General features: G+C 33.1%; 1 protein-coding gene across 1 annotated transcript in view; it reads left to right on the forward strand.

The window, feature by feature from the left end:
- Nucleotides 1–307: 307 nt before the first annotated feature.
- Nucleotides 308–15,705, forward strand: part of LOC111699403 (uncharacterized) — a gene marked incomplete in the record, with an annotated part of 40,595 nt that continues 25,197 nt past the window's right edge. Inside the window, 2 exon segments of the mRNA XM_023470076.1 lie at nt 308–361; nt 13,615–13,709. Coding sequence (XP_023325844.1) covers nt 340–361; nt 13,615–13,709 — 117 coding nt within the window.

The following is a 15,705-nucleotide window of genomic DNA, read 5'->3' on the forward strand; positions in this document are numbered from 1 at the left end:
CTAAACTCCATTATATTTTTGAGATCAGTATTGCCTACATACTGTCCATCTTCCAACAGTAATTTGAAGTATTTTAAAATGCCCAATATATCCTGCTTAACAGACAATGTAATATATAGACTGACAGGGCCAAGAAAAATAAACCAGGAAGCCCCTATATTTGTTTATATAACAAATGTACTGCAGTTTCTTGGGGAATGTAAACCACTTCGCTGCTCAGGCAGAGTTTTGTTTAGATTCCTCCCACAAACCATGCAGTGCACTACACTGTAAACAAAGATATGCGGATTCCTAGTGAATCTTCTATCTTCTCCATCTTCCAACTCCCATTTTCCGAAGATGATTTTAAGATTAGCTTTAGGTGAGTCAAAACTATTTAAATAAAAAACTTTTCTCTTTAAATAGAAAAATCTGTATAATTCTGTCACAATCTAAAAATTATATTTTTTACTGAATATTCAGATTGTCATATTTGAAGAGTTTCAGGTCGTCATTAAAGGCTCATCCTTTGTAACCCTGTAAAAAGCTGAAAAGATATTCCACTTTTCCACCACAAATTATAAGTTTATAGAAAGACCAAATTTAAAATAAATCCGCGTGCAGGGTTTCATTTTTAACGGTAAAACAATATGACAGGAAATATTTACGCCTTCTTCTCACAACTTGAGCTCTTGCAATTATTTCAAAGATAAAAAATAAAGAGCCTCTACATTCCCAGGACCATTCTGCATTTATAAAGATGTAATCTCTGTTTGTCTGTTGGTTTGTCCGATCACAACTTATGAACCCCTTGACCGATTTGCCCCAAATTTTGATTGTGAAGCTCGGGAAACTATGGGAATGTTATTAGCATAGTTTTGAGATTATAAAATAGTCCACTTGTATAAAATTGTAATTCACGACCAAGCGCGGGTAAACGGTGGGAGTAACTATGAGAACCCTGGGCAACTCTGGGTTCTCAAGCTAGTTCAAATAAAGTCGGATGCAAAAAAATTAAATAAAACTCAAATCCCAGACTTACTGTATGGCAATAAAAGTTCTAATTTTGACCTAATTAAACTTAAAACAGTTTTTTTTCGGGAAAAAAAGAATATGACATTTAAGTAATCTCAAGTTTTTTAAAAATGTTTTATAATTTATTTTTTATAATTTTTGTAAAATAAAAGTTAAAGAGGCACAGTTAATAATTTCAAATATTCATATTTTTTCTCCTTTCTCCATCTGCACGTCCACAGATTCTCTTTTTCTTGCCTCCCTGTGCCCGTCCATTTATGGCGCTGCTTCTGAAATAATGTTTAACAGTAGCTGTCCTTGCGCCATTATAAAGCAATATGTGCTATATTCGTATCCTGAGTTTAAAAGCAAATATTTCAAGAAGTAGGTTGGAAATCATCTTATTAAGTGAAATGGGTCTGTGTACAGTACACTGCACAGTTGTGTTTTATGTCATACTAGCTGAAGGGCCCGGCGTTATCGTGGAAAAAAAATTTTAAAAAAGAAAGCAAACAATTTTGAGAAAATTTTAGAATTTTTTTGCCTTTAACGCGGCAAACCCTGAGTGTCCAGGCTATAGACAACATATATATATATATATATATATATATACGAATATCTTGTTTTATCATATAGATAAGACTATTTAAATCCATTTCTAAAGTACAAAAGGTATCTTTCTATTTTACACAGTGTACTGCATTATATTTCTTTGTCAATTTTTTACAAACTATTTCTTCCGAGAAATGTTTATATAATTGCAATTATTCTAAAGTTCATTAAAGGAAGTTTGACCCTAAATGCGCAGATAGCAATTCACGATTTACAACTTAAAAGCTTTGTCTGATCAATTCTAAATTATATATCAATGATTTTGTTTATTTAAACTGGTTTTTTTCTTTAGCACTTTCTCTGCAAAAAAAGGCAATGAAAAAACTTACAGAAATTGACACTTGTTGAGTTAGAAAAAGGGCTGTTTCTTCCACATTTTTGATTAGTTAATTTTTAAAGGTACCGTTGTAAATCTGACATTGCCATCTTTGCATAAAGGGGCACTTGAAATTACGCTTACAGTCTCTTTAAGTTACGTTTTAAAGAATGTGAAGCGTTCAAATCCCTGGAATACAATACCACGTTATACAACAAACAATAGACCATAATCTAGACTCACAAATACTATCATTTGTAAACAAAATAAACAAATAAAGAAGATGCTGTACAGCGTACACACCCTTCTAACCTTTGTTCCCTGGCCTGTGATTTAAGCGCAAAATAGGAACCTATTCAACAAATCAAGTTGTAAAGCAAAACTTTGCAATGCGGTTTCCTTTAATTTTGCATTTTTCCTAGCAATTTTCTAGAGTTTGCACATGCAAGGTTTGCACAACAGTTCATAAAGAAGGTATGAACTAATTACTGCTAAAATCTGACGGATTTTAAAATTTATAAAAAAATGTTTTGTTAAAATTTAGATATTCCATAATACGACTAAGGCTATGTTTGTTTGTAGAGAAAAAAACGTAAAGACACCTATTGATTAAAGGGTGTTGGTATGTTTTATAGATGTATATAATAGAAAAGCATTTCACAGATTTACATTTCATAGATAAAACATTGTATTGATGAACATTTTCATATTAAGACAATTCATAAAAAGACGAAAACCTGTTTCATATATCAATATACGTTATACCTTATCTATAGAAAAAAAATTATCTATATAAACATGTGCATTAAATTCCCCGTCTATGTATTGTCCTTTGTATTAAATGTTCATTTATGAAATATCTTAAATACCGGATACTGTAGCTTAGGACTGAAGGCCCAAATAAAACTCTTTAAACATTTTCTTTTCGGTTTGGTTTGGTTAGGTGTGATGTCGTGTTGTATCGTATTACAAGCTTATGCGATAATCCACGAGTTTCACGCTCCTTTCCCAATCCAAACCAAATATGGACCTTGTCGTCTTCTAATATTCTTATCAGCTGACACATCTGCATTCCACACATTGGTTGGTTATGTTATGGGGAATAACTGTCTGGAAGATCATAAAAAAGATACTTTTACAATTTTTTCTGTCTGTTTGTTTTTTCTATCTTCAAGAATTTGTTGAACATTTTATTTCTAACGGAAGATTTTATTTATGCTGGAATTTAAAATTAAACAAAAAGTTTTATAGGAAATAACTCGAAACAATCTAAAAGTATATTTAAAGCACTTTGAAAACCATTTCAAAGTGAAACAAGCGCTAGTTTTTAATTACCAAAGACTTCTTTAGCCTCTTTATTGGAAAAATATTAGGTTTAAAAAAATTTAAGTATTTTGTACACTTAAGTTGCAGCTTTTGCCTCAAACTAAAATTTCAAACTATTATATATTTGCAATCTGATGTTGTATACTTTCAATTTTTAAAAAAAAATTGTTGGAAAAATAAATAAAATTAAAGGGAAGTGGTTGAATTATTTGAGTCAATTTTTTTTTTAATTTACGTTTTGTACCAAACAATCAAGCCACAAACACAGGAAAGAATATTTTTCGCATTTGCTAGTGCATACTTTTTTTTATTGGACTGTGTATTTCAATTATTAAAGTAAATATTTTTGGCGGATTTAGAGCAAGATATCAAATTATGTTGATACAGAAATCATGCACTTTTTTTCATTTCACCTTATAAATATGAAAAGATATATTCATATAGTTTTTTGAGTAATTTCTTTTCTTTTTGAGATTCCAAATTTTATTGAATTGGTTTGATGTATTATGATGTGAGTATAAGCTATAAATCTATGAAAACAATATCGAAAACGCATTAAGTAAACCAGGATGATGATGGTATAAAATACAGTTTTATAATTGTTGTTTTTATACATGCTTGATATTTGCAGTTTGTTATTGTGAAGAATTTGCACTGTAAAGCTTATTTTATGCTTAAAAAAAAGACAATATTGCAGAAGGTTGGTTGTACCATGAAATATTATGTATAAAATAGTTAATTGAAGGGTAGGATTAAAAGAATTGGAAAGATGGGAAATGCACAATCCCCATCCCAATCCTTAACCCCCCCCCCCTCAATCCTCAACCCCCCCCTCAACCATCAAACCAAACCATCCAGTTTTACCCTCCTCTGTGCACCCCAAAGTACTTGATAAATGGGTAGATGCTTTTGTACCCACCCCCCTTCCCACAGCTAACCCTTTTAAGAGTGACAAGAGGAAGGTTAAAAATAGGGTGTCCTGTAGTGAATAATGTTCAATTTTTGGTTAAAATTTTTGTATTTAAACAAAAAACTCGAAAATCACTAAATTTTTATTTAAAAAAAAATAAAGATTACGTTACAAATATTTAATGTCAAAATGCATTTTCGATTGAAATTTTTTTCTGTGACACCCTGCATGTTAAATGTTTGAGAATGACCATGAGGTTCACCCTTTATTGTATAAAGTTACGATGGAAAGGCAAGGATACAATACATTAGTAAATAGATAATAAATTAAAGGGGGAGTTTTGTTTACACAAAAGGAGGGTTGAAGGAGAAATATGATTAAAGATATTAAAAAGGAGGGAGGAAGAAGAGAAGGGTAAATAAAGTTTAAGTAGTTTTGGGGAGCAGAGGCATTTCTATAAGTTAAAAAAACAAACAAATATTTCAAAATAAAACATATTTTATTGGAAAAAGCAGAAGGATTTCATCTATTACTCTCCTTTAATTAAGTACGTTCATAAAAATCACATTTTCAAATTGATTAGCTAGATCTTGAATTCTTTAAGTTGCTATACCTTCACCATAGTCCTTCAAATCTGTAGGCTTGCGCGGTTGCCTTTGTATATAAACATGTTAAAACGACTGAATCATCTGAGAATTTTAAGAAGAATGACGATAGTGAGTGGAATGAAGATTTTAGGAATGATGATGGCTTTGATAAAGCTGATGGTTTTAAGAAGACTGATGGTTTTAAGAAGACTGATGGTTTTAAGCTTGATAAATTTAAGAAAAATAACGATTATAAGAAGAGTAAAGATTTTAAGATTGATGAGGACTCTGATGGAGTTAGGACGACTGAAGATTTAAAAACAATGATTTTAAGAAAACTGGCGATTGTGAGAAGAATGGCGAGGCTAAGAAGATTGATAACCCTAAGAAGAGTGGCGATCCCTGTTTAATGTGTGATCCCTGTTTAGTATACAATCCCAGTGATCTGGAGCCAGGCTGGGGTCCTGAGAAGAATTGTGATGATCAGGGGTCAATGAACGATCCTTGTTTGCTTCTAAGATACTTTGGAATGGATGAGATTTATTGGTTTGGAGTATGGTTTGGTGAGATGTCAGGGATTGATGAATTATCCCGGAGTGATGAGATTTTCTGGATTAGAGAGAATTCATGGTTTGAAGAGATCTCCTGGTTCAGTGGGATGCCTTAGATTGATGAGATATCCTGTGTTGAAGAGATATCCTGGTCTGATGTGACCCTGTGGATCAGGATCTCTTGGTTAGGTAAGATTTTCGGGATTAGTGAGAGTGAAGAGATCTCCGAGTTCGGTGAGATGCCTTAGATTGATGAGATGTCTGGTGTTGAAGAGGGATTCTTTTCTTGGAAGAGATCCTGGTATGATGTGATTTTCTGGTTCGAGACCCCTTGGCTTGATGAGTTATTCTGGTATAAGTGGAACCCGAAGAAGGATGAATTATCATCAGAATTAGGAGAGCTGAATCTTAACAAGTTTAATATACAAAATGTATCCAAGGGATCAGATTGGATTAGGGGTTTAAAGTGGATGAAAAGAGAAAGGTCTGGAGTGCCTCTGACGTCATATCCGGTATTCCATTGATGGAGGAGAGAGATGAAGTTGACAGGTTTTATGCAAAGATGGAGAACCAAATACTGTCACAAAAAACACTTAATCCAGGATGACAACTGTGGGATTTGTTTACTGGGAGAGCACATATGGGACCCAGGGAATGAAACTGAGAAAGCAGAACAGTATTTGGTCAGGTGGGAATCAAAAAGAGTGAAGAGGAATCTAAAACCTACTAAGATGAAAGAACTCGTAATCCAGGACGGAGTTGTATATGATGAAGGAAGATTATCTCCAGAATTCAAGACAAAAGATCTAGATCAGGTGGGATATTTGGATAATTGAAAATTGTGAATTTTCTTATTAAAATTTAGCAATTCTGTAATTCTGCGATTCAGTCTTTATAAAATTTTAGAAATTGATCAAAAATAATACAAATAAATATATACATTTTTGTTTTTCTGAACTTTTGAGTTAGAGAGAGAAAAGAGTTCGCGGATTTTTTGAGCACCACTCCACCAAAAAAAAAAATATACCAAAAAATTTTGAAAAAAACACAAATATAGGAGAGTTTCAGAAAACAGGTACAATTTCTCACCAGGCGCCGCTAATCAAACTTTTTTTGACTCACCCTGTATATATATATTTTTAAATCTATGTATGTGTCAGACGTCAGTGAGCCCTATAAAACTGTATAAAAGGAAGAAAACTCAAGCTACTTTTTTTAATAGTCCAATAAACATGAACCATATCAATGCAGCGCACACAGACTCATTAAAAATATTTGCTTTATAACTTGAAATATAGTTAAAATTGTTAAATATCGTCTTCATAATCCAAAGTTCTTTTGATCTCTCAGTCTCTCTGTATGTATCTTGTGTCAGTGTATATGCCAATAAACAGGGTTAACAACATAAGATGAGACTTTCTTATATTTTAGATTCCCTGCAACTGTAAATTTGTTTCATTTCTTTGCCCAATCGTTGAACAGGCCTTTAAAATAGACGATGTTCATGATAGAATACATAATTTAACCTTAAAAACGTTATATCTAAAGAGTTTCAGGTCGTCTTTACAGTCTCATCCTTTGAGGGTAACCCTGCAGCATTTTAAAATGCTGTATTTACATACGCCTTTAGACATTAATCTTTGTTATTTAATATAAATTCTCCGTGCAAACCTGAGATTCGTACGCAACCTTGCTATTTTAATACTTGTCAGTTACTATATTAGTTTTAAAACAGAAGTGAACCAATGAATTGTATGTAATAAATGTGTTTTATTTATTTCCCTTTTAATTATTGAACTCTGTTTGTCCAATGTTTTTTTATACTGTTATTAAAACTTTTATATTAGTTATTATATAGGGCTGGGTATGTTCTAACTTTTTCTAGCCGTTTCGTTAATGGTTAGTTCCAACCATTAAAATAATTAAAATTCTAGTTAGCCATTCATTTTAAAAGTTAAAAGTTAAAGGGACAGTAAAGGAAAAATCAAAGGGGGTATTATAGGCTGAAATCTAATCACTTTAGCTCTTGATCGCGACCCATGAAAGTTTTATCTTATGTTCCTGTCTCGAGAAATTGTTATAAAACTCTGTTTAAATTATACGAAAATTCATATATTTAAAGTTTTGAAATTTGAAACTTAAATCACGTGACCAGAAATATCACCAATGGCAGAGCAGTATACTGGTCACTTGTCTCCGCCTGTATCAATTGACCACTTTACTGCACTGCCATTGGTGGCATTTCTGGTCAAGTCGGATTTATAAATGATATTATGAATTAAATCTATTAAAAATAGAAATAACAAATATAAAATTAGAATTGGAGTAAACGTAAGTTACAATTAGCTTTCTCTGGGATATTATCGTTTTCAGATTGGTTGCTTACTTGCTGAATTTGATCTATCTAAACCCACTACTTTTATACAAAATTGTATATATATTAATTTTCGTAGAAATTTGACAAAGTTGTATATCAATTTCTCGAGATAGGAACATCAGATATAACTTTCATGGGTCGTGATCAAGAGCTAAAGTGATTAGCTTTCAGCCTATACCCTCTTTCAGTTTTCCTTTACAGTCCCTTTAATGCCATTCACCGTCTTTTTTAAATTACCCTTAGTTAATGATTTAAACAAGCAGAAAGGTTTAATTTTAATTTATTCAAAAAAGTGACACTTTCTGAATGTACATTTAAATCTGAACCAGAAACTGTTCCATGTGGATAGCACGAAACAAACAAAAAGGGTTTAAACAGGAAAACAATGTCAGACTTAACTAGATTCAATGTTTGATATAACACTAGTTTGAATGAATTTCCTACCTTATTCTCTCCCAGAAGGCATTTTTAAATTTAAACTCTAAAATTGCTTATTTTCTCCTTTTTAAATTTCTCATTTCCAGTTTTGAATTTAGCAAAAAGGAAAATTGCTTCATTTCACCGTTTAACCCTATCTCTGCTGGGGTAACTGAAAACCAGTATATGCTGGGGGGGGGGTCAAATTGACCCCCCTCTAAATCCCATGTTTGATGTCAAAATATGACAAATCATACATCATTAGAAAGCTCTTGTGCTCTACTTTTAGAATCTGCAAAAAAATTTGCAAATTTGCAAAAATTGAACTTTTTATCGCAAAATCCAGTTATACAGTAAAAATGTTTGCAAAAAAAAAATTGTCCAAAAAATGAAAAATTATACATTTTTGAAAAGCCTTTGACCATGCCATTTTAAATATGCAAACATTTTTGCAAAATTTTAAATAACCTGATTTTTAATCAAGAAAAACTAAAAACGTGAAAATTTCCTTTGACAGGTTGTTTGCAAAAAATTTGCAATTTTTTTCGCAAAACTTGTGCAATTCGTTTCCTTATGTCAAAGGCTTTCCAAAAAGCAAAATTTTATCAAAATCTGACAAGTGAAAATGGGTCAAAACACAGATTTAGTTTGCTACAGGAAAAAGCAGTCATTCAGGCAGTGTGCCTGAGAACTCAGGCAGTTAGTATTAAAGCTTATTAAAGCCTAAAACGGCCTAAAGAGAGGGCTTTGGGTATGTAGGAAAAGTCAGAAAATTTCAACAGCCTCAGACCAATACTTTTTGAGTTATGTAAAAAAAAATAAGGGGGGGGGTCAAATTGACCCCCCCCCCCAGCAGGAATAGGGTTAAGGAGGAATAAGTCAATGTTTCTTTATATTAACCGTTTTATCTAATATTAAACTTACAGCCTAAAAGGGACAGACTGGCTATGCAAGGTAGATAAACTGAGTATGCAGTGTTGGGGACAAATTCTTTAGGATTCATTTGAGACATATAGAACTTTTTTAAAGATCTGTAAATCCTGAGTTTCAGCATAAAGTCGACGTTCAAAATCGTTCTTTTGGGTGGATACATTTTCAGAATTTTGGAAACAAAATTCTACAGTAAACTAAATAGGTGTTCAGGAACAGATTAAGAAAATAAAAATTAACTCTTATCATCGAAAATTACTAATCTTGTTCAATTATTAGTTTCTATTTTCTCATTTTTCTAGTTTCTCATTTTTCAAAAAGATTTTCTGCAGATTGTCTGGAATCATTATTGAAAAGGCGACATTTGAAGAATTTGAAGAAATCTGGGAATAAATTCATAGAAAATAAGAAATTCCATATAATGATGAAAAAGTAAATAATTAATTCTAACTTCGATTTATTAACAAATTCTTTTGAGAAATGTGTTTCTAAACATTTATTTAGTTTACTGTATAAATTTTACTTTATTTTTCGTCGTCGTTATTTAATAATCTAAAAAAAAAAGATTCTGAAGACGTACCTACCCAAATTCATGATTTTGAACGTCGACTATGCACTCAAACTCAGTAGTTATACATCGTGGAAACGTTTTATATGTCTCAAATGAATCCTAAAGAATTTGTCCACAACGCTGCATACCCGGTTTAACTACCTTACAAAGCCGGTCTGTCCCTTTAACCATTTTGCATCTTTCTCATGTATGTTTCTGCAGCGCTTTCAGTTTCTATATTTCCAGAGATTTTAAGACTTTTAAATGTTCATTGTGCAGCACAGCGTTAGGCACAAAGAATGAGACTTAACATTCAGAGACGCCTGTACACAAACCTTTTAGAGTCTCAATTCTTATAATCATTTGTGCAGCAATGAACTTGTTTTTTTTCTTTCAAAGACAATAAGTTCATCATTTGGGGTCTATTTACAAAGTTAGCAACAAAATTCAAAATTCAGAGTTCCAGGTCGTCATTAAAGAACCCTGGAGCTGAATCAGAGGCACTAAATCAGTTTGTTTACTCTCATGTTCAATGAAATATCATTTAATCATTCTCTTTTATTCCCATCTACAACCCCCCCTCCCTCCTTCTTGCTTTTGCCGACTCATCTAATCGACTAATGTGCTGCATAATCATAACAGAAGGTAGAAACAGGAAATTCTTCTTTTCCTGTCTGTAAGATGGGGTTAGAAACAGAAAATTATTTTGATCCTGTTTAAAAGAGGTTAAAAACACGATATTTTTTTGTTATTTAATAGAATATATGATTCAAAACAGGATATTCTTTGTTCATGTTTTGGTATTATTAGAAATAGGAAATTTGCTGTTTTAGAGACAGCAGAATCTTCTGTTCCTGTTTATGAATAGGTTTAACCAGAGGTTTCTTCTGTTCCTGTTATGTAAGAGGTTAGAAACAGGAGACTATTTAAATCTTGTGTTGGAATAGGTTAGAAACAGGAGAATCATCTGTTCCTGTTTATGAATTTTGAATGCTTGTTTTGGCATTGATTAAAAACAGGAGATTCTTTTGAATCTGTTACTGTTTTGGTAAATATTAAAAGCAGGAAATTTTCTCTTTCTAGTTTAGTATGAGTAAACAGGAGGTTTACTGTTTTTTTGTTTGTTTAAGGATTAAAACAGGAGATTCGTTAGTTCCTGTTTTGAAAATAGCAAAAACAGTTCCTTATTCTAATCTTGTTTTGAATTATATTAGAATCAGTTTATTCCACTGTTTCTGTTTTGTAACAGGCTTAAAACAGATTCGGAAAGGGTTATAAATCTAAATCTACCGATCTGTTTGGAATCTGGATCTTATGAAGCGATTTTACATTAATGTCAGTGAAATACAATAAATTGAGAAGCATTGCAGACATAGAGCAAAGGTGCGGTACTTGGACTACGATCAAACAGAATATACTAAATTTCAAGAATCACTCTTCCCTTCCCCCCCCTCATCTGCTCTTTCATGAATACCAAAGAAGCATCTTCGTTATACTAAGTTAGTCTTTAGTGCTTAACTCTTTTGTTTAACCCTACCCCCCCTCCCCTCCCCCGACATATTCTGAATATCAATGCATCCTCGTTCCATTTTTTAATCCCCCCCCCCTTGTGCTCTCGACAAAGAAGCGTCAACAACTAGGTATTTGAAGGCCAACAACCATTCTTTACAGGCTCAAAACATCAAAATATTTTTCCAGAGTAGAAATATTTATAAATAAATTTGATCGATGAATAACAAAAATTTATTTCGTGGGCGAATGATATTAAATGCATGCGTTACACATATCTTTTAAAATTTTAATTTTTTATCTTTATAAAGATTTAAAATTTTGCATTGATGTGTAACGTAAAAGACATTGAATAAATCTGTATATAACAAGAAAAATGAAATACTAACAGTTTTTTTCTCTCACAGCATACATATGCAAGCCACTTTTACACAGAATCTCAATTTAATATAGAAAAGAGGAATATCTTATCACTTTTACTCAGACTAAGGGTTTAAGTTTACCGTTGTGAATTATGATATCATGAGTATAGAATAAGATAAGTATTTGTTCTGTTGAGATCTAGGATTAACAATAGAATTCCTTTCAATTATTAAATTAAATTTCAAGACTCTTCAATCCCATCATCACCATTGCAATCAAACTTCATGCCACTCCTTGGAGACTTAAACGGAACTTGAAGCAACATCGCTATTGATATTTTTCTTAAAACTACAATGCGTTCAGTATTTTAGAAGTTGTGGATGCAAAAGGGCATTTGAGGTAGGATAAATGTGGTGGGGGGGAAGATGATAAGGAAGGGGGGGGGGGGTAAAGGGAAGGGGAAGGAGGAGTGTTCGGGAAAAAGAGGTTAAGTAAGGTTAGAAAGAAGCTTGCAAGTCGGATGAACTTCAAAGCCAAGAAGTCAGTAAGAAAAATATTTTTAAAAATATAAGGAATTCATAAAATGCATGTGCAGAACTAACTGTACAGATAGAAGAATACGGATAACAGGGAAGGAGGAGGGAAAAGGGAAAAAGGATAAAACACAAGGATTAAATAGGACAATAGAATCCAGTAGAATGTTTACAAATTTAAAACAATAAAAAATAAATAAGTTTAGAATATTATTAAGGAAAATAGGGAAGACCAGTAAAGAATAAGAAAGTTTAAGAAAAGATTAAGGAAAATAGGAAATACCAGTGAAGAATAAGAAAGTTTAGGGAAAGATTAAGGAAAATAGGGATGACCATTAAAGAATAAGAAAGTTTAAGATAAGATTAAGGAAAATAGGAAATACCAGTGAAAAAAGGAATATATAATGAATAAGGAAGATATGATAAATAACGGAGAAAAAAGTAGAGTTAGGAAAAAATGAAGATTACTGGAGAATAAGGGTAGATAATGAATCATGAGGGTTAGGTGGTAGGAGGTAATAAAATAGTAGCAGGAGAGGTTTTTAAAATAAAAATTATTTTTCAGTGAAAAAGGGTGAAAAGGGGTGAAGAAAGGGGGGGAAGGAGGCTTGAAGAGCGGATAGATAGAGGATAGAGGGGGGGGGGTAATTATAATGTTTTCTGAGAATTCTGACTTAGGAAGGAAGAAGAAAGGAAATGGTTTTAATTGTTAGCGTTACTCTTTCCTTCCTCTCTCCAAATATAAGATGATAATCATAATTTAAGATACCAAAATACATTTATGAGAGATTAAGAATATTGAAACCAATGAATTATACTCATATTATTTACTTCTCTGTTTGGGTGCAGATTAAAGTGAATTGGATTGCATCTATGGCTTTAAAAGGATTTGATTAGGGTTAGATGAGAATATAACTTGTTTTGGATGCTATTAAAGTTTTTTAAAGGATGGGAATGGGATGGGATACTTTAGAAGTTTTTGAAAGAATGAGAAGTAATAACTGGATGAAATGAATATGAATGATGGGATGAATAAAATGGATGGAATGAATAAGGTATACAATGGTATTATGAGGGGACTAAGGGGGCAATAGGACGGCTGAATAGAACTAATCATTTTTAAAGGGACTGTTATCAAATTCTGAAAGGAGGTACAGGTCGATTTATGAATAGACTGAGGTGATCAGAATTTGCTTCATGTCCAAAGTTTCTTTCGAATTAGAGGAAGCCCATTTCAACAGATTCAAAAATAAACTGTTCGTTAAGTGTTCAACATTTTACCAATTTTTGAATTGTAATGTAGCTGCTGAACAGTGGACACACTTTAAACATGACAGGTTGAACTTCTTAAATCTAAATATAAGTCTAGGAATCCTAGAATTACATTCAGATTCGATACATGAAAATTTCGACTCAACTCTAATGTGCTTTCCTTAATTCACATCACATGAAAATTTAGGAACAAACACTTTCCAATCCTTGTATATTTGAAAATTGACTGTAAAATATTTGATCTACAAAAATTCCTAATTTTGGTTCCAGTTACAAAGATATACTTTAATCCGTAAAGATGGTAATTTTAGAACAAATTTTTATCATTTAGAAGCAAAATTAAATATTTGTAATTTCTCTTATTTCAGGTTTGTTTGTGATGACTCTGACCGGCGCGCAGGTTCGGCCTCGGAACTTTAGTCCAGACGCTCTTCCAGAAACTAGCTTTACCTGCGAGGACAAGGTCGAATACTTTTAAAAATTTTAAAAGTTAACTCTACTACCAATTGACTTTTGGCAACAAACTTAATCTTTCTAATCCTAATATCTCTACAACCTTTGATATTTTAACACTATCACGATTGTGGTTTCTTCTGAATAATTAAAAAAAATGGCTTACATTACATTAGAATGAAAAAACTTCTTAACTTTTTCAACATCAAAGTTGTGAACAAATGTTGGAAACATTTTTTTTGATGCATAGAGTAGGTTAGAGGAAGGTAAAATGGCGGGTCAGTGTTTCAAAGAAATCAGAAATGGTTCATAACTTTTTAACTATTTTAGCTACAGGCTAAGGCTTATATATTTTTTAAAAGCCCTTGAAAAATGGATATAATAACATGTGCCATATGTTAATATTTGTTAAAAGTAAAAATAACCAATTTTGAAAATTTTTTCGTCATACTTTTAAAACTTTTTAAAAATCCTCTCTTACACATAGCCATCACAGTTAGAGGTCTAATATTTTTTTTATGAGCAGGCCTTGAATAGGGACATGTATCACACTCCCCTATCTCTACCCTAAGGGCAAAATCATAGGGGGGGGGATAGAAAACACCCCCCCCCCTCAATATATATTAGACAAAAATAGCCCAATTGTGATAGGGTTAGACTTAAAACTATTTGATTTAATATAATTCATATTATGAAATATCTCGATTATCTGGGTTGCAAAGAAATAGGGATTTAAGAAATCAGATTTTGTGACAAAAACATGGTTTAAAAGGGCACATTCGGTAGTTAGTAGGCAGTAGGCACCTTAAAAGCATTAGTTTAAATTGAACTTTTTTTTAATAGTTCATTTATCAAAGAAGTTTTGTTGGATGTTTTTTTTATCCCTTAAAGTTTAGCATTGTAGTTAAAAAATTTAATCTTGTTTTTTTTTATATCAGGGTTTTAAACCCCTGTAGAATCTTACAAAACCTTACGCAGAATCTGTTTTTGTTTGGAACCCATATAGGATCAGGTTTTTGAACCTCTGTAGGATCTAGTAAAGGAACCCCTGTTTGATCAGGTTATGGAACCCTATCAAAATATCTGATTTTGGAACCCCTGTAGGATCCGAAAACGGAACCCCTGTAGGATCCGGTAACGGAACCCCTGTAGGATCCGTAAACGGAACCTCTGTAGAATCCGGTAATGGAACCCCTGTAGGATCCGGAAACGGAACCCCTGTAGGATCCGGTAACGGAACCCCCTTTAAGATCCAATACGGAACCCCTGTAGGATCCGGTAACGGAACCCCCTTTAAGATCCAGTACGGAACCCCTGTAGGATCTGGTAACGGAACCCCTGTAGGATCCGGTAATGGAACCCCTGTAAGATCCGATAACGGAACCCCTGTAGGATCCAGTAACGGGACCGCTGAAGGATCTAGTAAAGGAACCCTTGTTTGATCTGATTTTTTAACCCCTGTAGGACTGATTTTGGAATCTCTGTAGGATCTGAAAATGGAACCCCTGTTGAATCTGGGGAAAATCCATGTAGAGCTGATTGTGTCATCCGTGTAGGGTCTGGTTTTTTGATCCCTGTAGGATCTCGTTTAAAACCCCTATAGGATCTGGTTTTGGAACCTCTGTAGGATCTGAAAAAGGAACCCCTGTAGGATCTGGTAAAGGAACACCTTTAGGATATGGTTTTGGAACCTTTTTATAGGATCTGGGTTTGGAACCCCTGTAGGGTCTTATTGTGAAACCCTGTAGGATCTTGTTGTGGAACCCCTGTAGGATCTTATTTTGGAACCCCTGTAGGATCTTGTTGTGGAACCCCTGTAGGATCTTGCTGTAAAACCCCTGTAGGATCTTGTTGTGAAACCCCTGTAGGATCTTGTTGTGGAACCCCTGTAGGATCTTGTTGTGGAACCCCTGTAGGATCTTGTTGTGAAACCCCTGTAGGATCTTGTTGTGAAACCCCTGTAGGATCTTGTTGTGGAACCCCTGTAGGATCTTGTTGTGGAACCC

The sequence above is a fragment of the Eurytemora carolleeae genome, unplaced genomic scaffold, assembly GCF_000591075.1.
Source record: "Eurytemora carolleeae unplaced genomic scaffold, Eaff_2.0 scaffold353, whole genome shotgun sequence".
NCBI classification, from domain to species: Eukaryota; Metazoa; Arthropoda; class Copepoda; order Calanoida; family Temoridae; genus Eurytemora; species Eurytemora carolleeae.